Source organism: Nicrophorus vespilloides, unplaced genomic scaffold (genome assembly GCF_001412225.1).
Source record: "Nicrophorus vespilloides isolate i.1.1-1 unplaced genomic scaffold, Nicve_v1.0, whole genome shotgun sequence".
Taxonomy (NCBI): domain Eukaryota; kingdom Metazoa; phylum Arthropoda; class Insecta; order Coleoptera; family Silphidae; genus Nicrophorus; species Nicrophorus vespilloides.
Window position 1 is genome coordinate 1 of NW_017096480.1, and position 23,645 is coordinate 23,645.

Consider the following 23,645-nt stretch of genomic DNA (forward strand, 5'->3'; position numbering starts at 1 on the left):
TTCGCTCTCATCTTCTTTTTCTTCTCTTCCTCATATTACATCCATCATTTTCTTTTAAATATATATATACTATCATATTTTTTTTTAATTATTATTTTACTCAATTTATATTCATTTTTTTTTTGGAATTATTGTCTATTAAATTTGCAAAAATTTAAAAAATTCTAAAAGCCTAGTGTATGTACAATGGAGTCAACGAAATAAGAGCTTTCACCATTGTCGCCTCGCCTTCGTGCACATTCAGTTACTTCTTTATTTTTTTTTGTTAAAGACTTACAACAAGAGCAGGACACAGACTTTATATTTTTTTATTCATTTATATTTTTTTTTTGGGCAATTTCGTGTTTTTTTTTTTGGTGTATTTTTTTTAAATATTTATTCATTATTTCTTTTATTAATGGTGCAACTATCTAAAGGACACAACACACGAGTGAGAAGGGTAAATCCGACCTCTCTTATTGGCCCAAAAAAAAGAAACGCCGCCATCCAATAGGAGAGAGTGGATACACTTAAATACTTTTTCTTTTACCTTTCGAAATGAGTGAGATTCTACAGTATTAAATCGAGGAGCAAATGAATTGAATAAATCCATTTCATTTGATCCTTCTTTAATTACTTTTCTTCATCTTATTTAGTTATTTTCTTTTTGTGCAGCGGAAAAAGAACTGTCTTCTTCCTCGTTAACAACACGTAATTTCATCCCTTAAATCGCGTGATTTATTTAATTTATTTTTTTTGCAACAACGATCAACCCTCAATATTTATAAACCTCAGCGATAAGGGAGGATCAATCATCGTTTGTTTGCATCAACGCCTTCTTTTACACAGTATTGCCATTTTGTACAGTGTGATATCATTATTATCAAATTCTCTCTTTTTTTGTTGTTACTCACTAATTGGAAACAGAAATTAAGATCAGAAAAGGGGGGGCGAAAGTATACACACAGACACACTGTAATTAGGATAGAAAGGTTAATGTGTATATGAAGATTTCTTTATTATTATAATTTTTTTGTCTCTTTGCGAACACACATGTAATAATTATTTAGTATATCATTAACTGCCTCCTCCATTAACTGTGACAATCACTACACAACTTCTTTAAACTTTCTCCTCGTCACCGAACTTCGAAAAAGTTTCATCTAATTAATTCATCTTAAAAAGTTTCTTCCATTTCATTAAATATCTCCATATATATATAATAATATTTTTTTATTTATTAATTAATTAATTAATTTTTTTTTAATAAACTACAGTAATAATATCTCACTTTGTCGCATCAACACGCAGAGATGCAAGAAAAATTTAATTATTTGAAAAACTTTTTGTTTTTTTTTTATGTTTTGCTTCTTACCAATTGACACACTTATTACATAAGTTTTCTTTCATCATCTTCTTCAAGTTATTCTGCTCGTCCAAAAATTAAATAATTTTTTTTTTCGCTTTTTTTTTCTTCTTTTGAATCGACTCGGTGCTACTGAGTATTTGATTACATACGATTATTATTACTAAACAAAACTTGTGAAAAAGACCAGATTTTCAGCAGAATCTGGAAACGAAGTCGAAGGGAAGGAAAAAACCCGAGCGGCAGAATCTGGAACTACAAGCTATGTCCAGTAGAAAATTCTTAATCATCATCATGAATGAATGTATAATACACATATATAATCTTCTACACGTTCCTTAATTTACGTTTTTTTTTGAGTTAATATTTAATAGAGAGATCCTTTTGAAAGCCTACACAATCGAAATTAGTTTCCGAAAACAACCGAAGAAAAAGAAAAGCCGGAAGTCTCAAATGATTAGTTTCCTGTTCTTCCATTCCAGCCTAAACTTACAAAGAAATTTATTTTATTATTATTAAATTAGTTTACTTAATTTTTTGTTGGATTTGGTGACTTTAAGGCCCTCTAGAGTATTGAGTCTAAACTAGAGACGGAAGGACTTTTTCGCCACGTCATCATCATTACCAAATCTACGTTTTCCCTAACAATTACACACTAATTTAGCGATTATTTCGTTACAATATACACCGTATTATCAATATTATTACGTGTCCGTTTGGGTTAATTAATTAATATTATGTAATTATAGATACTTTTTTTTATATAGTAATTTCGAAAGTGATAAAGAGGAGATTATAAGAAGCGTCTGACGCGGCGCGAAAGTCCTTCAAAAAAAAAAACGTTAAATTACAACAGGTACTTAAACATGTTCTTCCCATTTTTTTTTTGTTCTGGTGAATTTAAGTCAAGTGGATCCAATTGATTTAGGCCTCTTCGACAAACGAAAAAAATGAAAAAAAAAATAACAAAATTTGCTATTGATTGTACGCCACTCTATACATCGAGATTTGGAAAAAAAGAAAACTGAAAATTCAGCAACTTTCGTTTTCTCTCAAATTTTAATCTTTTTCCATCAATTTTGCTGTTTAAACTTTCCGCATATTATGTAATAATTTATTTTTTTTTCTCTATGATTTCATCATCATCGGTTATCACACGTTTTTGAAATTAATTATTATTAATATTTATTTATTTATTGCTAAATTGCAAATATTCTCTCTTCTTCGTCACACATCATCATCTTTTTGTTTTCTTCTTCTATAACTTCCATTTAAAACTTACTTTCTTTCCACATCTACATTAGTCATATAATATCAACAAAATTAAGTTACTTGTTATTTTTTTTTCCTGTTTGTGTGTGTGTTTTTTTAATATATATATATAATAAATATTTTTTCATAATGTTAATAATATCAGAGACAAAATCAAAGATGCACTAACGAAGCTAATAAAATTTTATCCATTTCATTGAAAATAGTTTAAACCTAACTAAATACATGTTTCCTTCTTTTTATAATAGTTTTTTTGTATATATATATTTGTTTTAATGAGAATGAGAGTCTAGAAACAGTAACAAAAAAGCGCACGTAACAATAACAACAAACAATGAGAACTCTTGTGTTATTATTCTTTTTTTTATATATATATATGTATATAATATGCATAGTTCGATAAATATTAAGCAACAACCAAACATAATGCTTGTATAGTTATATTAGATTTTTTCCTGGGATGTGATACTCGTATTTTACTTGAAACTTGTTTGCTGCAAACTTTACCTGTAACAAGAAGAAAACATTAGTTGATTATTTTTTAGTTCAAAGTACACAGCAATACCTCGAACAGTGCCGTTAAAAAATGTTGTATTTAAAAATTTTCATGTAAATCCGCACTATACGAGGTAATGCTTTGATTGTTTTTAATTAAACGGTAAATACTTACAAAAATTAAGGCAACTGAAATTCATTATTTTATAAATTTTATATGACTTTCAACTATACACATTTATTTAAATTACAATAATATTCTTGGCAAATGAAGAAACTTAGTGATGTTAACAACAGATCTACGACTTATTTTATAAATTTTATGTTAAAGTCAATATGTAAAATTTTAAAACTAAATGGAATTACTAGTTCATCGCTTTGACAGAAGGTGACAGCTGTCATTTCGCAACTAATTAAAAATTCAACACGACCCATTTTTTTAAATTACTGCTATTTTACAGTTAGTTAGATTTTTCTGCACATATTTTTTTAAATGTTTGTACATTTTGACTATCCAGGTTTGTGTATACACTCGGTTCTCTTTTTATGCGTACTCTTTTTATGCGGTTTTGAAGTTATGCGGTTTTTATTTCAAGATTTTTTTTTTAAATAACTATTTTAGGCCATTTTGACACGTTTTGACACAAATTGGCAAACCATTTCATCAAAAAAGATGATAATTCTGAACGAGCATTCAAGTTTTAACTCAAGCTTCAGAATTGCATTTCTGGATATCAGGATTTGTACAAAAAAAATAGCAAAGCCATCGCATAGTTTAATCACTGATTATATTGTCAAAGAGAAAAAATCAACAGGCGAAGTTGAGACTAATTTTATTTGTGAAGAATAATTATCTTCAGGACATAGATCTGATATGCTGACTATCTCTTCTAGTGATGAAAGTGATTTCGAACCAGTTCGCAAATTATGCCGAACACTCTCATATAGCGATGATAATTCTAAAGAAAAAAAGGGTAGAAAGATTAACTTTCATAAAAAAATTCTGTATTTTTTTTGTAAAATTTTTCCGTATAAATTTAGAAGGAATATGTTAAGATTATATTTTTCTTAAATTTAATAAACTTGTCTTGTTAACGTTTTTATAAAATTATGAATAAATATTTTAGAAAGAATATAGTAAGACTAATTATTTTTCTGAAATATAATAAACCGTTTTTATGCGATTTTCGGTACATTGTAACTTATTGATTTAGTTTTATGCGGTTTTAAAAAATTATGGAACGTATCTTTTATTTTTATACGTATGCCTAGTCCTTTTTTGTGCGATTCATTTTTATGCTTTTTCCTGTGGAACGTATCTACCGCATAAAAAGAGAACCAAATGTATATTAATTTTAGTTATTTTGTAAATTATGAAATTTTTCAGTGCTAATGGATAAATATAAAAAAGACAATTTAGAGAAGCTGTTTTGTTCATATAAAATTGAAACGTAAAGACAATGCCTAAATAATTGATGTCTTACGAAATGAAGACTCTTAACAAAGATTAGTTTATTAGATTTATGTAAGTTATCGACATTTAAAAAAGTGTATTTTGTTGATTGATGGTTACCTTATAAGTCAAGAAAACAAAATAAATTCAGTGATTTTAAGATTTAATTATATAATGGTTAATATCTTGGAATTTTAATTGAAATAATTGTACATCTTTCATATTGATATTTAAAAAAAAAATCTAACATTGATAGTAGAAATTGTCAAAACTATTGCATTTCGTTGACAATACAATTTCATATTCGTTTGGAATGTTGGAAAATTATGAAATTTTTCAGTGCTAATTAATAAATATCAGTTTTGAAAAAAAACAATTGAGAGACTTTAAAAAGAAACTATTTTGTCTATATACTAGATTAAAAAGTAAAGACATTGCCTAAATAATTGATGTCTTACAAAATGAAGACTATCTTAACGAAGATTAATTTATTAAATTTTGTTTAATTTGAAAACTTTGTTAAAAAATTGTATAGAAATTGACGACATTTAAGAAAAAGTGTATTTTTGTAAATTAATAGCTTTCAGACAATTTGCTTCAAGAATATGGTTTCCTTATAGGTTCCTTATGAAATTTAGTGGATAACAATTCAGTGATATTAAAATTTAATTATAAAATGGTTAATTTCTTTGAATATTGAAAATTAATTGAAATAATTGTACATCTCTCATATAATATTTCGAAAAAATCTAACATTAACAGTAGTAAAATTGTCAGAACTATTGCATTTCACTGACAATACAATTTCATATGATTCATGTTTGACACTATTGACTTTGACGTAAAATTTGACAGCGAAAACGTCAAAAAAACTCGATAATGAAGACAGAGACATGTCTAACTCATAATATTTTCAATAAACTCAATTTTTTATTATTAATTTACTAAGAAATTAATCATAATTGATATATGCATATGAGACCTTAAAGTCATAGAGAAAGTCACTTAAAAAGTGTCACTTCAGTTTATTTTTGACAAAAAAAAATATATTAGAAGAAATACTTACAGTTTTAAGATCCTAATCCGAAGTAAGATCCAATAGTTCCGGCCAGGCAAATTCCCAAAATCGAGAGGCAGATCAAGATCATGATCTTCTTCTGCGGTATTCGAAATGCAACACAACAACAAACATATTTGGGATTAAATTTAATTCTCCATGTGGATGACAATTCTCTACTAATGCTTTTCCAAAAATATAATTTATAAATAAATAAAACTAAGTATAAACAAATATTGTTTAAAACAAAAAAATAAATAAATCATAAACGACTTAATAATTCCTTTTCTTAATACCCCGGTCAATAATTAACCTCTCTTATTGCCATAAGTAAACATAACCCTTTGCATCGTATTTTTTTTCCTCTACTTAATACATTTAGTTACAGAATTATAATCTCTTATTACATAATAGGTACATCTTGACTAACTACGTTTTGTATAGTCTATAGAAAATCTTAGGAAATGAATGACTAACATTTAGATGTGAAGGATTAGTGTTAATTTACTAAAAGATAGTTTTTATTGTTAGATTTTAAGTATAGATAAACAGAAATAATGTTGACTAAGTTCAAGTTTGAACATTACGTAATAAAAATAATAGTAGTTCAAAATCTTATGTAAATAATGTAATAACTATATGATTCAACACTAAGAGAAAAACCATCTTCTAGTAAGGAAAAAATAAACAGATTAAAATAAAATGAAACAAAAGTATAAAATAAAATTATAATTATTATTTTCTTATCAATAATTCATAAATACGTGTAAAATAAATATGCACGCAAGTTGTACAAAAAAAAATAATACTTAAACAGAATAAAAATTGAACTGTGAAACACAAAAAAAATATATAAATTAAAAACAGAACAAAAATTAAATATATATGAAAATCACTGTCACTGCCAACTTAAAGTATTTACAAATTGGATGAAAACGAAAAAAAAAGAAACAAAACAAAAACTGTTTTCTTTGGCTTAACAAAAAAAAAATAAGTGAAATAGTTAAGTGAAGATTTGTATATGCTGTCGTATATGTATTTTCTATGTGCACTAATTTACGGTTTTATTTGTAAGTCTAGGAACGTGAACGATGGTGGCGCGCGCATTTAAGTTCTTAGTCCTAGCACCCTGTGATCCCTTAAACTTAGTTTACACACTCTGCATGGAAATAAAACAATTTGTAGCACTGCAGCAAACGAGAGTCTCTTGTTCCGTGTAAACAGAGCGTTCAGCAACTCCGGGACACCTTCAGCCTTCCGTATATACAGTCAGCATTCACTTAACGTACATATCTTAATACGTACATTATTAATTGCGGTTCTATCACGCACAAATATCCGTACGAACGTACAAACAAAAATATAGTTGATAGCAAAGTGTACGTTCGTGTGAACATTAAGTACGTTTGTGCGAACATAATGTACGTATGTGCGAACATAATGTACGTTCACGCGGACAAAAATAAAATTTATTGTATACCAATAAATTAGTTAATTGAACGTTGACTGTGTATAAATATTACCCGGAAACGACCACCAGATGATTACAAAAAAAAGTGATGTCTAATCTCTCTAAATGCATTCCACGCATATTCACAACACACGTAATTGCGCTAGAGTATAATAGCATAATAATTTCATCCCTCGATACTATATGTACAAAACACACATTTCATAAACTATGTTTCAAGCACAATACAATTATTCTTCTACCTGTTTATTATTATACTGCTGTTGTTATGTGTTTTACTATATGCTTTTTTACAAATATTATATACTTTTTCGCTATTTACATTTAAAATCCTACACTAATATGTATATTTATTATATAATTAATATGTATAAGTTAAGCATCTCAAAAAATTTACACATCCTCCATTATTGCTTAGATAACGAAATTGAAATAAGTTAGAAACGTTTTACCTAAGCTTGATTTATTCATTTTTTTTTCTATTAATATTATTATTATTAACTTTTTCGCTATTCCTATAGAACTAGAGTTTAATTAAACTTTTTTTTTGCAAGAGGAAGCACAAAATTAATTAAAATATACAGAATAAATTATGTAATCTCACGCATCTCAATCGACAAAATAAACAAAAAATAATAATCCAAGGACAAAACGGAAAAAAAAGCAAAAACTTAAAAAAAAATATAATCTCTATGGTCCCTGACAACTTCCCTAAACGAATTTAGGGATCACATTTATTTTATTTTTTTCACTCGTAGGATTTTTTTCTTCTTCGTTAGTAGAGGAAATAACCTGTGCTCTTAGTTTACTCAATTATGTTTTTTTTGTTTGAAACGAGGCTACGCGTTTTTTTATCTTCTTTTTTCCCTTCGTCCTCAAGGAAGAAAAACCGCGTTTCATTTATTTTATGCAAATGTCGTGTTAATACAGGGGCGGATTTTCTTTTTATCTACCAACAACAACAAAAAAAATTGTATGTATAATAATAATTTAACTCATAATAAAATCGATTGATTGAAAAGTAATTAAAACGATAATTGTATGTTTAGACCTATGGCAACAGTGTTGCCAGCATAATGATCAAAATGATGATGGCCACTGCCAAGCAGATAATGATGAGGATCTTTTTCTGTAAAAAAAAACAAAAAGAAAGGAAACAAATTAATCGGACGCCAAAAACTACTGCAAAGGAAAACAATTTTGTAAAATGTACAAAATAAAAAAAAATATATAATAATGAAAGAAACTAATCTTTGTGTAAATCATAATCATTAAGTACGTTCACATTCGACACAACATCGAGAAACACGGCACGCACTCAACAAGCAAACACTAATTTTGATAAATATTATATAAAAAATATAAGAAAGCAAACTTTTTTTTTTGTTTAGAAAAAGTTTTTAGTCAAACAACAATATTTAGTGAATACAAATTTTGTAATTTATTTATATTTAATAATTAATTCGTAATGTGAGAATTCGTAACTCGGACAAAAATATAGATTTTTTGTAAAATTTATAAAATTTAATTTTTTAGTTAAACTTTAATTTCTTGTTACGAATATAAATTTCAATTTATGTAACACTATTTTTTTTGTTTATTATTCACTAAATATGAGGGTTGAATGTAAAGTGATGTAAAGTTGCATAAATAAAATGGAAATAAATAAAAATTGGATTTTTACAGTGAAACATCAAGCACATCTAAGAAAATACTTAAAAACAAAAGTAGAGGAAATATAATAGGTAATATCTACTAAAAATAATTCCGAATATACATGACCAATGTGTAAATTAAATTAAATTAAATTAGAGTTTCCCAACCTTAGGAATATGTACAAAACTCAAGGTTCTTGAAGAGGATTATTTTTAAACAGCTGAGAAAGTTACAACTCGTTTTAATTATTATATTTAAATGCAAAATTTACTTTTACTAAAATTTGGTAAATGTATAAATTTACTAGCCAATGTATGAAAAGATTCCTAACCTTAGGAATCTGTACATTGATGTATAAAACTTCAGACTCCTAAAGATTACTATTTTCTAATAGTTTAGAAAATTACAACTTTTTTTAATGCATTATTTACTTTCACTAAAATTTGGTAATTGTAAACATTTACTAGTCATTGTATGCATTTTGTCAAGTATGAATGTAATACAAATAAACACTACTTATGTTCAAATTTAGTAAATGTGTACACTGACTAGTTAATATAACATAAATTAATGATTACCAAATAACTACATTTATTAACAAATTAGTAAATGTATACATTAACTAGTCAACGTATGGAATAATTTAAATTAAGTGTTAAACATAGTAAAAGTAAACAATGTATACGTTTGTTAATTATAAACTTAACATAATGTTAATATTAACTGAATAACATATTTACTACAACGACAAATATAATAAAAAAAAAAAACTAAACTCGCCTTTTTTATATAAACTCGCCGAGTTCATAAAGTTTTTTTATGATGTCTCCTCGACAAACATAAAATATAATAATAAAAGAGTAGGTAATATTCAAAATGTTTGCAAATAAAGTTCATAATAAATCTTTTCTGCATGTCAAAAGAGGCGAGAGACGAACGAATACGTGTGTTCATATCTTATTCGGAGCGCTCATTATTGCAGTTCGCAACTGGAAAATCGTCCGCGACCCGATTTCGAATTCCCTTTTCCACACTGCCTCTGCCTGACTGAATCCCAGCAGATATGAATTATTGCAAACTTTTAATGAAACCTCCACGGAACCTGGCACATATTAAATTTCCAACATCATACAGGATCTTCTCCTCTCTCAGTAGTCATAGCGATAAGTTACATAACTTCCTTCAAATCTTATTCATTTAATCTATATGTATTACATGAATACAAATTAAGATCAAAATTAACTTATATAATTAGTTCATTTTTGAAATTTATTATTTATTTTTCAAAGCCAAAATTGATTTATTAGATTCAACGAGCAAAGTTAACTAATATGTTCTAAATGTATAAATGTTGAGAACTGTTAAAATATATGTTTTTTATTTATTAATTTCACTGTTCTTTCTTTAAAAAATATCACAAATCACGTTTTCTTTACGATTTTTTTTATAAATTTGTGTTTTACACATAATTTTTGTGAAGACTCTTTTAGTATTAGAAAATACATTATTATAAGTGTAAGTTGTAATAGCAACGGTTTAATTTGACCAAACAGTAAGAATGTAAATACAAAACTCACGTTGTTATTTTATTTTTCGACAAATAATGTCGCTAATATTTTTTAAATGTATAATTGATGAGAATTGTTAAAATATATAGTTTTGTATCTACTTTCACTGTTTTTGTTTTGAAAAAATATCACAACTCACGTTTCCTTTATATTTTTTTTTTGTAAATTTGTCTTTTACATATAACTTTTGTATCAGAATGAGAAGACATTTTCTTCGTACCATAAAAATACATTATTATAAGTATAAGTTACAACAGCAAATGAGCTGCAATCAGGTTGCTAATACGAAACTCACGTTATTAATATCAAACTCACGTTTTCTTTATGATTTTTTTTTAATAAATTTGTGTTTTACACATAATTTTTGTGAACTCTTTTAGTATTAGAAAATGCATTATTATAAGTATAAGTTGTAATAGCAACGGTTTAATTTGACCAAACAGTAAGAATGTAAATACAAAACTCACGTTGTTAATACCAAACTCATGTTTGTATAATTTAAAAAAAATATCTTTATAAAAGTCGCTAATATTTTCTAAATGTATAATTGATGAGAATTGTTACAATATATAGTTTTGTATCTACATTCATTGTTTTTTTTTTTGAAAAAATATCACAACTCACGTTTCCTTTATATTTTTTTTTTTAATTTGTCTTTTACACATAACTTTTGTATCAGAACGAGAAAACATTTTCTTCGTACCATAAAAATACATTATTATAAGTATAAGTTACAACAGCAAATGAGCTGTAGTCCGGTTGCTAATACGAAACTCACGTTATTAATATCAAACTCACGTTTTCGTGAAATTACATTTTTTGCTATTGATGTTGTTTACACATTGGTCAGAGGTAAAAATCGAATGGATGCGAGGACAAACTTATTTACGAAACGAATCTCAACTAGAGAGAGAATCGGAGCAGGAGGCTGATTGCAATCAACATTATTGGATTAGTAGTGTACATCTGTCCGATATTTTTTGTAATATAAACCTTCCTCCTATTAAGGGACTATACCGTCGGATCTAATTTAAACGTGGAACTGCAATTCCGTTCGGTACTTCAGCTTTGTTTTTTTTGTGGTGAATGTATGCATGTATTTACCTTCCTGGATTTAGTCTGATACTTTTCGGCTGCTTTCAGCTCCTCCCTTCCAATTTGCACGTGATTCGTCGTCTGCCCAACGTGGTACTCCACACGATCAACTAGCTCACCCTAATTTCCAGGTTCCAGTGTTTTTTCATGATTTTCGAAATTTGTTGTTTCAAATCGGATATTTCGTTGTTTCAATGGTTGTGTTGATTGATGATTGGGAGTGTTTCCAATTTAAATTTCGCATAGGATGTTCGATATTGTCGGGATTGTATTTTTTTTAACGCATAGATATTAAGAGATAGATAGAAACATACACCAAAAATTTACAAATAAAATGCATAGAGTTATGAGCAAACACACATCGAGTTAGAGAGACAGGAAAATCCAGCACAAAATAAAATTAAAAACACAGATACACATTAAGTAGTTATTAAGTATATATACACACAAAATGCAATATAGAGTTAGTTGTTGACCGGTTGAAAGGGCAAGTAGAAGAAAGTTTAGCGAAAAAACACACACATTTAAAGCGAAAAAAAAAACACCGAGGAACAATAAAATGTTTTAGGAATTCGGAGAGTGGAGGAGTGTTGGGATGAGTACGGATGGTGTGAGAGAGAGAGACAGAAAAAAAAAACAAAAATTAAAAGCTAGTAGACACTGGTGTCACGGAACAACGGTTTTTGTGTTTGTTTTTTCTTCGAAAAAATGCTTTTTGTTGGTCGACTCACCCGCCGTGCTTTGCTCTGGTATTTAAGGGCCTTCTTCGTATCTTGTGTGGCTGTCTGCACGTAATCCACGGCGTGCTCTACGTGGTACTCAATGCGATCTATCATTTCGCCCTATGCTCAACGAAAGCCCCAACAGAAAATACACACAAAGTCAAGAGAAATAGAGGAAGTAGACTGTAGCCCAACAAACATAATAGTGTACGAATGTTGTTGTTTTACTAATTCATAACAGTAGTTCTCAACCTTCTTCGTACATAATTTATACAACTTAAAACAAGCTTAATACAAATAAAATCATTGTTTTATCAACTGATTTCGGTTGATTCATCTAAACCATAATATGATTCACGTCCCAAATAGTTAAGAAACACTGATATTAAAAAAAACTTGATAATCGTTGTTTGTAACCAGTGATTCTGGTCCAACATATTTCGGTTGATTTATTTACTAAAAACCATAATATGAGTCACAACCTTATGTTTGACAACAACTGTTACTTAATGCAAACAATTGTATTGTTAATTCTTACCGGTGTTTCTCAACTTTTTTCATCTGACGTTTTTAATCCAAAAATAAGTTAATAATTCGTTTATCAACCTATTTTGGTTGATTCATTTGCTGAAAACCATGATTGTTGAGAACTACTGTTACATAATAGAGTACAAATTTTGTTAAACATGCATGTGGTTCCCAACCTTTGTCTCGCGTCACCTATATTCTGTTTTTTTTTAATTTCTTCTTAATACACATACATTGTTTCATTTGGTCGACTCAAAAACAGAATATGGGTCAATGGTTGAGAACCACTATTTATTTATTTATTTGTTTTTAATACAAAGGGAGACACAAATCATAACCGCCATGCAGTATTATTTCCTAATACAAGTTATTTTCTTTAGTTAAGTCCGTCCAATCGATAAGACCAATCTCCAAAAGTAGCACAAAACTATCAATTTTGCATATGCCTCGATCATTCAATATTTTATTTCAGCAACCGTTTCTGAATAATTTAGTCAACTAAATGGAATAATCTATAGTCCTGCAAAAGTATGTTGAATAGTTACTTATTAAAAATACATCCACTTTATAGTTTCATAAACTTTACATCAATATTTTCTATTTTTTTTTACTATAAAATACAAATTTACTGTAATATGAAATTTTGTTTTGATATTTGTTTTTCAGTAGAAACTCAAATTAATGTTTTCTACACAAGAAAATCAATGTTTTCAAAACAATAAATAAACTAAACACCTTATTTATGTTATAATAAATGAAATTTACTATAATAAATGTAATGAAATTCTGAATAAATATATATTTTTTTCTTCATTCTTTTTCATTTAATAAAGTGGAATAATTAAGCAATAATTTAGTGTTTCTTTTTTGTCTAAATGACTTTAATGTAACTTTCCTAATGCGTGTCGCGTTACATAAATATACACAGAATTAAGTATATAATTTCGTACATTTTTCGTCTTTTGCATAAAAGTAAAACTTTAATTGAAGCTTAACGTCGTCCATCAAAAGTAGGGCAGCTATTTTCATTGTGTATACTTACAAACAAAATATACTCGAAAAACGTACAATATAATTGACACAATTACATGTATAAAAAATACAGTAACTAAATTATTCATTTCGAAAATAATTTAATAGATTTATGAAAATTTGACAAAAATTAATGCAACATTTGGACATACATTTTCAAAGTTATGTACAAAATATATGAAGCTATGATTCCAATGATAATATTATTAAAAGATGAATATTTGGAGATTGGTCAAATGGATTCCATTCACATATAAAATAATAATTACGATTAAAAGTGTTAATTAGATCAATTAGAAAGAAAAAAAGAAAGTTATTGGAACTGTTAATCGGTTATTATGAATGCCATGCTGCGAAAGAGCGCTCTGATATATCTTCCGTTTTTTTTGGTACCACTACGAGACTAGTCGCAGCCAGCATTTTTTCAAAACACTTTCGAAAAAAAATACAAAAATAAAACGTGTCCGTCGTATTCGTATTTGTAATTGATTAGATTTTTCGTCTGGAAACGAATTTTGGAAACGATTTCGTATACCTGATTCTCGACTAACATGGCCATGTCCATGAACATGTCGTGCAGCTCCCTGATCGACGTCTCCAACTTTATGATGTCCGCATGTCTCGCCTCGATGTCGGCCAATGTCTGCTTGGCTTGTTGCGTTTCCATAATTATCTACAGGCAAACAAACATAATTAGAAATATACGGTACATGCATGCACACAATTCATTAATAAACGTATTTTCTATTTATCCTTCAACCACATTCATCATCAATTATTTATGTAAGAACTGCAATCTGATTTATTATAAAACAATGTAATAAACATGATGACAAATTTAAAATATTTTTGTATTACTTTTAGTTCTCAACAAATCCAGGAGATGGCGAATTAGTATTCTTCATTAAAACCATTAATTATTGATGTAAAAACGATCTTTTATACAGACGTCCTGAATATTATTACATATTTAAATCAAATTACTATAAAGTTTACTTTCCACGAGATGGCGTTGCATAATCATTCATCATAAACCATCAATTATTTTTATAAAAACTTCAATTTATAAACATGTCCTAAACATGATGATAAATTAAAAAAATGTATTACTTTTAGTTTATAAGAAATCTACGAGATGGCGTATTATATTTTTTTGTCCTAACTTCATAAAATCTGTCAATTATTAATGTATAAACTACTGCATAATTATCATGCAAATGCCCTGAAAAATATTTCAAATTTAAAACAATTTATCGCTACGTTCCAACAAATCCACTAGATGGCGTATTGAATTTATGTCCCTGAGCAAACATTTCTATCCAAAGTGTTAGTAAATCCTGACATATTTTCATAAGAATTAACAAATCAATTAAAATAATTCATAATCTTTTATTTTAGTACACATTTTGTTTACTATTTGAAAAAGCACGAATAAATTGAATTTTCCTACAAATTGTAAATAAATATTGTAGAATATAATAAAGCTTAAATTTGTTTGGGCAAACTGACATGTACAAAATTCTATGGAAAAATTCACACCAAACAAATATTTTATAATACACTGCAGAAATATTTTCAGGGAAAAGTTTACAAGAAAGATTGAAAAGTAAATTGAGCTGTTGCACGTGCGAATGAATGTATGTAGGAATATGCGACTTTCTGCTCGTCAATACATATATATACATGAATATAGGAAAATATTTGTGTATATTGCATTTATCTGTTCGCACATCGTGTGCATCTAGTGAAAATGTACGTTGAAAAGGTAGAAGGTCGGAAGCTCGGAATCTTGTATAGAGATGTGAATACGCCAGACGAAACATTATTAACTTGAGCAGAGCCATGCAAAATTTCAACATCGGAATTCCATTTCAGTGCACATAGATCAAATATTGCACGAGGATGAACCCCTTTAATCTCCTCCTCTAAATCGTAGTTTCAGCATCAAATGTACGTACAGATGAAAATTATTCAAAATATTATAATTAAAATCTCAAGTTTCGTTGCTGTAGCAACCGAATATTTCATCTACTTTTTATACTGATTTATACTAATTGTCAATTTTTGAACTATTTAATCATAAATTTGTTGTACATTAATTGTACATTTTTATGAAAAGTTATTAAAAAAAGGTTATAATTATTCAATTACTCGTTATAACGAAAAATTCACATATTTTACTAAAAGTTCATCATCAACTTATATAAGATTTTCTTTAAAAAAAAAATACAAATTAATTTAAATAAAAAATATAAAAAAAAAACTGCGGTGTGTGTTTTTGATTCTTTTACTTCATTTCAGTGTTGGTTTTATGAACAACCGCAGAAACCACGCTGTCGATCGACGTTACGCAATTTAGCTTTGAAGTTAACTGGATTTTGAATCGATACGGAACGTTCAATTACACGGGGCAAAAGTGATGTTGCGTCAGAAATATGAATTGAGTGCGGTCGGAAAAGTTGGGGTGTTTTTTGCAGATTGGATTTTACATGCTGCACAAGATTGCCATATATCAATTTCGCAATATTCGTGTGCGGTTTCAATATAAATATGAACGTGCAGTTTCCAAAGTACAGGCACTGTCGGATATTTCGAACCTCCACGTCAAGAAAACAATACGTGCTCAGTCAACGTACATTAATTTCCGTTAAATGTATGCACGTTAATCGAACAGCGAATTTTTATATGAAATTGTATTTTTTTAAACATATTTGTCTCTTTGTTCGCACTAACGTACACATTCATAAAAACGTACTCGAAGTTCATGCGAACGTACTACTTAACATAACGAACATTAATTAAAATGAAGTACGTTAAGCGAGCGTAGATTGTAGTATTGGTACACTTACACCTTGCGTGAAGACAGCCGGATTTCCCTGCTCCAGCATCTCCTCCAACTCCTCATTCGTCGTTTGTCTTCCAGCTAAAACCATTGCAATTAGAACACTCCAACTTCGTCAAGATTGAACGAGGACTTACTAATTTCAAGTTGTCTCTGTATCCTTCCTTTACACCTTTCTCTGTAATCCGTTTGTGTCCGATTATATTCTATCATAACCTCCACGAACTTCCTCGACAACGTCGAGTGCTGCGTTTTCCTTATTCTCAGATCCGCCGATGACTTGTTAGTTTGTTCTTCTTGCTCTATGTTTTGTTCTATTACTGAAAGCACACACACAAAATCCAATTAATAAACCAAAATAAAAATACAATAAAAGTACTTAAATATTAAAATACTAAAACTGCCGCAAAATCCAATAAATATATCAAAATAATAAAACGTTTTAAATAATAAATCAACGTCGGTTGGATTAAAAATGCATATTGTAAATTAATAGGGTTTAAGTGCTCCAGACTTCATTGCTCGAAAATGGGAATTGCATATTTATTGTCGGTGCGGTTGGACACCAGGTGCCCTTATACTCGCTTGAGTAATTGATCTCTAAAGTAGAGTCAGTAACCTTTACACGTACGCCTACCTTTAACTTATTAAAACTGATACGCCTTTCCCACACATGAAAATTTGCTAGTATTATGCTCGGCGTTGGTAATTAGCTAAGAGGATAATGCACTTTCTAAGTTTTCAGCAAAAAGTTAATTTAGATTGTAGGTATAACGATCCCATCTACAATAAGGGAACAAACTTTGCTACTTTCATAATGTAAGGAAAATATTTGTAATTTCTACACTTGTGGTTTATTCGCACTTAAAACTTGTTATTATAGGAGATTATGTAACGTGTATTTTCATTTAATTTCTTCAAATACTTTCAGAAAAAAAATATAACAAAATATACACATTTTTCTATTTCCAATTATATGATTTTATTTTCTGTTCCAAATATTTTTTCTCATATTAAAACTTAAAAAAAATAACAAACCGAATAAAAAATTCAATATTGTTGAAAATGTTAAGAATCTTAATAAAGAAATATGAAAAATAAACTCATGAACAGTTGTTGAAGATCAAAATTTGTATAAAAAAATGAAATTACAATTACTGAATTATTTGCAAAATATATCAATAATTGAATTATTTTATTATTTTTAAGTTGGATTTTGTTAAATGAAACAAACATTCCTTTTTCTTTTAGATTAAAAAAAATCATAAGGCGATTTGTTTAATTTATGATTTTATTTTTTGCTTATGATAAATTATCAAATTTACACTGCATTTTTAGTAAAGTAGAACAGAATATAGTAAATTTCACAATAATGATTCGACTGTTTTTAATTAATTGAAAGTAAAATAATACACATTAATCCACTTATACACAATAAACGTTTCCTATTATTATTTATACAAAAATCTCAATTTCATTTACTTTTAATATATTTGTATATCTTTTCTGCATTATTCGTTGTTCTATTCAAATAAATAACAAAAAGAACTCTAAATATAAATGAAACTTATTTTAAAAGAACTTAAATAATTAATTTTAATAAATTAATTTCAGTTACAAATTAAATTATTCTTAAACTTAACTTAAATTTAATAAAAAAAATACTTACGTTTTAACTTGGCACGGACTTTGTTGGCAGTTTTCTTAATGTCGGCCATCAGGTCTTCCAATTCTTGCTTCGTTTCTGAAAATAATAGAAAAAAAAACAATTAGTAAAAAAATAATTAGACAAATATCAAAATTTATTTTCTAGCAAAATCAAATATTTAGGCGAAAGACTTTGGTTACAATTGTGACTAATAAATATATTTATTATTATATCAAATATTTAATCAATATTATTTCAGTATATGTAATACAAATAAAAAATTTAATATTTTTTGTTTTACAATAATTCATATAAATTTACATTTCCATAGTTGAAACAGTAATAATTTAATAAATGTTTATTAAATTCTAACCATAATTAATATCATTACGTTTGCAAATACCAGCTCAAATAATTATGGATAAACATGTTAACGCTAATTGAAATTGATATAAATGCAAACAACTAAAGCCAAATAAATACCCATAAATAAATTCTGAATTGAAACTATACAAATATATGTTTACAAAACACGCTGTGTGCAATAATAATGGTATTCGCTGGGATTAAACTATTGCAAATTGCGAAATATAATAGGTTTAGTTATATAACTTTTATTTTAAAACAAATTTAATTATAATTACATAAATTATTTGTATGTACTCTTATTTATTCATTTAATTATAAAAGGAATACGTTTTATAAAAGCTTTTTATATAAAAAAAACAACTATGGTTACATAATGTAAACTGGATGACAGTATGCAACAATTCAGCGTGGATCGATGTTAGCTCTAAAGACACCTGCGACATCTGTTGCATCTGCGTCAAATCTACACGTTCGGCAGAGCACCCATAATCCTTGCTTAATCCTTGTTACAAATAATTAAATTACAGTAAATTTAAAGCAATCGCAACAGTTGTATACTTATTCAAATAGAAAGCATTGAAATCATCCAAAACACAATTGTTATAACTAAAAGTTACAAATAAAGAAAATTATATTAGTTTTATCGTTAAGATTTGAATTGATTATTATGATTGTTGCAATAAATATTGTTATTATTACACATATGTTAGGTAATACAAATAATACATTTGGATTGACATTTAAAAAAAAGTGTAAGTGGAAAATATTGGCGGATGCGCCGGGTTTGTTTTTTTTGTAAATTTTCAATAACATAATTTTCAACAATTTTCTTTTGCATTTATTTCAATAATTCACAAATAATATTGTTTATACATATATTTTTACAGCAAATAAAAAATGTAGAAAAATTTAATATTATGTTCATGTTTTCATATGAAAGTAAGTTTTAATTTAACAAGCAGGAAAATTATACTCGAAATACGTGACTTCTAATTAATGGTTTGTTAACTTTACAATTTATTTCGCTTAATTAAAGTAATATAATACTTTGTATAAAGTCCACAGTGCAAATATTTATTTTAACTGAAATATTATTTTGTCCGTGCTGAAAAAATGTTTTTATTTACTAATAAAAACAGTAAATTTATTAAATAAACATTATCAATGTTATAATACAATTGAATTGAAGAAACTATTGGGAAACAACTAATATAAATACGTTTTTACATAAAAAAATGAATTTATCTAAAAAAATTACCATTTTTATATATTAATATAATTATTATATTATTTTGTAAGTAATAAATATTTACAAAAAAAAAACATGAATTCTCGAAAAGAAATCATATGTAAGCCAAGTTTTTCAGGCATCCAAACCCATTTTCCTGAATACCTATTGTATCCTCGTCTTCTTTTTTCCCATTTTACTTTTAAATCAAATTATTATGTTCCTTTGTCGGCGATACAATAAACTGTATTATTGTTACAAAGAACTGTACGATTTAAATGTCGTTCAAGAATACACACACACAAAACGAGCCATTTCAGCGCATTGTAATAAATGTTTTTGTATTCATAACCATACAAAAAAAGGATAAAATAAAATATATATATGTAGGGAAAAAAAATGGAACACTGAAAGAGGGGATTTGATTGCATTGATGTATCTTTATGTAAATCCCCAGGACATCAGTTTTTATTTCGTCTGCACGAATTTATCCTGAAAATCAGATAACCATACTTCCTTTGAAGCTGAATGGATTCGCTAGTATTTGCTCAAGAGCTGAGCTGTCAACGGAATATCATTATCATCCTTGCAAACTAAATTTTGCAACACATTTCATTGTAAAATGTAAATTGAAATATTTCAATTACGCTCAAAAAGTGGAGAAAGTCTTGTTAATTAGTAACGTTTGAAGTGACAATGCAATAACGGATCGTTAAATATTTCTGTTCAAAGGCTAAGGTTTCTTTGTTGCTGAAGTCTTGATTGTTTGTTCAAACATAAATTGGTTGAATTATAATTAGAAGCGGAGGAACAAAACAATACTGGGAGAATGTATGATGAGATTATTAATTAATTAGCTAAGATTGGAGCGATGTAAATGCGATTGACCATCAATGCGTGCGATGTGCTCGGCTCAAAGGACCTATTATTAATTACACGTGCATATACACGTTGTAGATATTATCGGTTCACAATTGTTGTTGTAATTGCAACGCAAACCACAAATTTCAATAAAGATTAGTTTAACAATCAGTTAAACAGACGCGTTTCACAGTTAATCTTGAATTCTTATGGAAAATCTTATTTGGAAATTATTTGTCGATGTAATAAAACCTCTGTTAACTTTACCTCCGATAACAAAGTTTCTATATAACGAAGAAGTATGAAATTTTAAAACTCATTTAACATTACAAAAGTCAATGTTTAGGCCCGAAAATGTTGACCAAAATTAGTTTAAAAAATGTGGATAAAGAGAATGTTAAATATTTATTTTTTCAGTGGAAGATTAAGAAAATGAAGACGACATTAAAGAAGTGTTAATAACCAAAGTTTAAAAAATATGTTTGAATTAAATTTTTACTGAAAATTAAATGTTAAAGAAGTAATTTCGTAGAACGCATCCAATTCGTAAAGGTATATTTATACATTACAATAATATTAAGTTCAATTTATCTTATCTGTATTATGCACAAATATACAATACCAAAGATTAATGATTAATCTAGTAATCTGTCGAAAAATTTTGAGAGTAAATAAATATTATTGTCTAATACGATTTTAAATAAAATGTATTATAAATGTAATATGACTTTACTTGGCAAGTATTGTGTAAAGTATTCCTTCTGAGCTATGCTTTCCTCACAAAATTATTGAGGCCCTCAAGTTTAGTGTTAATTTTTCAATTTTTCAATGTTAGGTAATAGCAGCAAATTTATTGAAGACAAATAGTCTTAATTATATATTGAAAATATGAAATAATCTCGTGAAAATTGTTGTATGGCAGCCTTATAAATTTACTTGTCAAGTATTGAGTAAAGTATTCCATTTCATGCATGCTTTTTTTCATAAAACTATTGAAGCCTTAAAATTTAATGTTAATTAAATTCGTAAAATTTACTGAATTTTTGCATTATACTAAAAATATGAAAAGAAACTTGTGAAAAACTTTATCTGAAAATAAATATTTTATACATATTCCTTTTGAGCTTTGATTTTATTATAAAACTATTGAAAAACATGAAAAAACTTTGTGAAAAACTTTCTGTACTAAATATTAGTACGTTTACGTGTCAAGTATTACGTAAAGTATTCATTTTCAACTAAGCTTTTCTCATAAAACTATTGAAGCTATAAAGTATAATGTTAGTTTTTCAATTAAGTTAGGTAATAGCACCAAATTTGTTTAAAGAAACTTGATAAAAAATAGAGTATTAAATTTTGTCTAAAAATAAGTAAAACTTAGTATCGAATACTATTTTATATAAAATGGAAAATGTATCAGAACTTTATAAATTTACTTGGCAAGTATTGTGTAATGTATTCATATTGGGCTATTCTCATAAAACTCTTAATGCACTAAAGAAAATTAGTACATTTTGCTTAATTTTAATATATACATTATGCTAAAAAAAATGGGAAACTAAATATAACATAAACTATGTAGACAATTGCGTAATGTGCACAACAAAGGCAGGTTGTAATTCGTGCAAGTTAATCCTCGCGCACATAAAACGTACATGGTTATAACCATGTCCATGTCCGAAACGAAATTGCGCCTCCGAGTGTAGCTTTGCTGCTGATTAAAGAGACGACGCTCGGCCGTTACACAAGCTCCCTCCAATTTCAGCCCTTTTCAACCGGAATCCCCACAGCAATTGCCGTCAACCCCCGTCGAATAATAATTATTATCAGCCGACGCTAATCACCAGCAGAGAAACAAGGTCCCAAGAGCAGCAGCAGCAGCTACAACCATCCATCATCCATCCGAAATACCGTAACCCGAATTGCAGATGACCCAACCAAATCTGTTGATGTTTGAATGATCCTTGGCATGATCCGAGCTTTAAGATTAATTTGGGTCACAGTCATCTCTTTACAATTTTTATTATTAAGTATAGTATTTCGAAGATGAGTCTGGCATTGTTAACGAACTGTTGTTTTTATTTTGTGAAGTAGAGTGATGAATGCCGGCATTTCATATTTATTATGCAATATGAATGTTTGCTATAAATTTCAGCAGCCGCACATCGAACAACCTTGTGTCGTGGGCGGGGAGGGGATTTATGGTTCTGACCTGACCCGGAATGTCCTATTTACCAGACCAGCCGTCGTCGGCGCCAGCAGGAAGCCACTTCCAAACCAACCAAAAAGAGCAACTATAATACTTTAGAAGATCATCCGATGTTCGTAATCGTCGCCCTTTGTTTGTGTTCAGCACAATATTATTAATAAAAAAATATATATTAGTTTTAGTTTCCTACTGAATAAGTCGTATAAATAACAGAAATGATTATGATAGTAATATTGTCCTCAGCACAATCTTAATAATAATTTAATACAAAAATATATTAATTTTGGATTCATACTAATGATGATGAGAATGACGATTTTATCTTAATTGTTTTACTGATGATTTTTATCGATGTATTCATATGCTCACATATTATATATAAAATTAGTAATATTTCACATACTGTTCGACAATTATGGGAAACTAAAATCAGAAAATCCTTTTTATATAAATTTTCTGAATCTACAATAATTTTGTTTATACCAATAAAATCATCGTAAATAAATGTATAATTCGTGAATATATTTGTTTTAATCATATCAATTCTGATTAAGTTTAATTTTTATTTAATTTTTCTTACAAAAATGCGGAAAGAATTTGGGTCTATATAAAAATTTGATCTCATATTAATATTATAGATTATTTTTAATTTTAAAATTTTATGAATCTACTAGAATTGTATTTCTATGAACAAATAACACAAACTATGTTGGGAATATCACCTTTTTTATTGAATTTGAAATTTATCTATAATTATTTCATACATATACTAATTATATTTACAGAAATGTTTA

The 23,645-nt window shown here is 27.7% G+C and overlaps 1 protein-coding gene across 3 annotated transcripts in view; it reads right to left on the reverse strand.

Moving 5' to 3' along the window:
• Positions 1-2,947: 2,947 nt before the first annotated feature.
• LOC108557123 (syntaxin-1A) overlaps positions 2,948-23,645 on the reverse strand; it is a 61,969-nt gene continuing 41,271 nt past the window's right edge. The window contains exons 4-10 of one of the 3 annotated variants that reach the window (XM_017913529.1): positions 18,206-18,280; positions 16,674-16,856; positions 16,544-16,617; positions 14,230-14,367; positions 12,144-12,254; positions 5,632-5,722; positions 2,948-3,124 (exon numbers count right to left, since the gene is read on the reverse strand). In XM_017913529.1, coding sequence (XP_017769018.1) covers positions 5,636-5,722; positions 12,144-12,254; positions 14,230-14,367; positions 16,544-16,617; positions 16,674-16,856; positions 18,206-18,280 — 668 coding nt within the window. In that variant the 3' untranslated portion in view covers positions 2,948-3,124; positions 5,632-5,635. Of the gene's footprint in view, positions 3,125-5,631; positions 5,723-7,761; positions 8,223-11,421; positions 11,533-12,143; positions 12,255-14,229; positions 14,368-16,543; positions 16,618-16,673; positions 16,857-18,205; positions 18,281-23,645 lie in introns of those variants that run through there. The other 2 variants (XM_017913531.1, XM_017913530.1) reach the window with 2 other exon arrangements.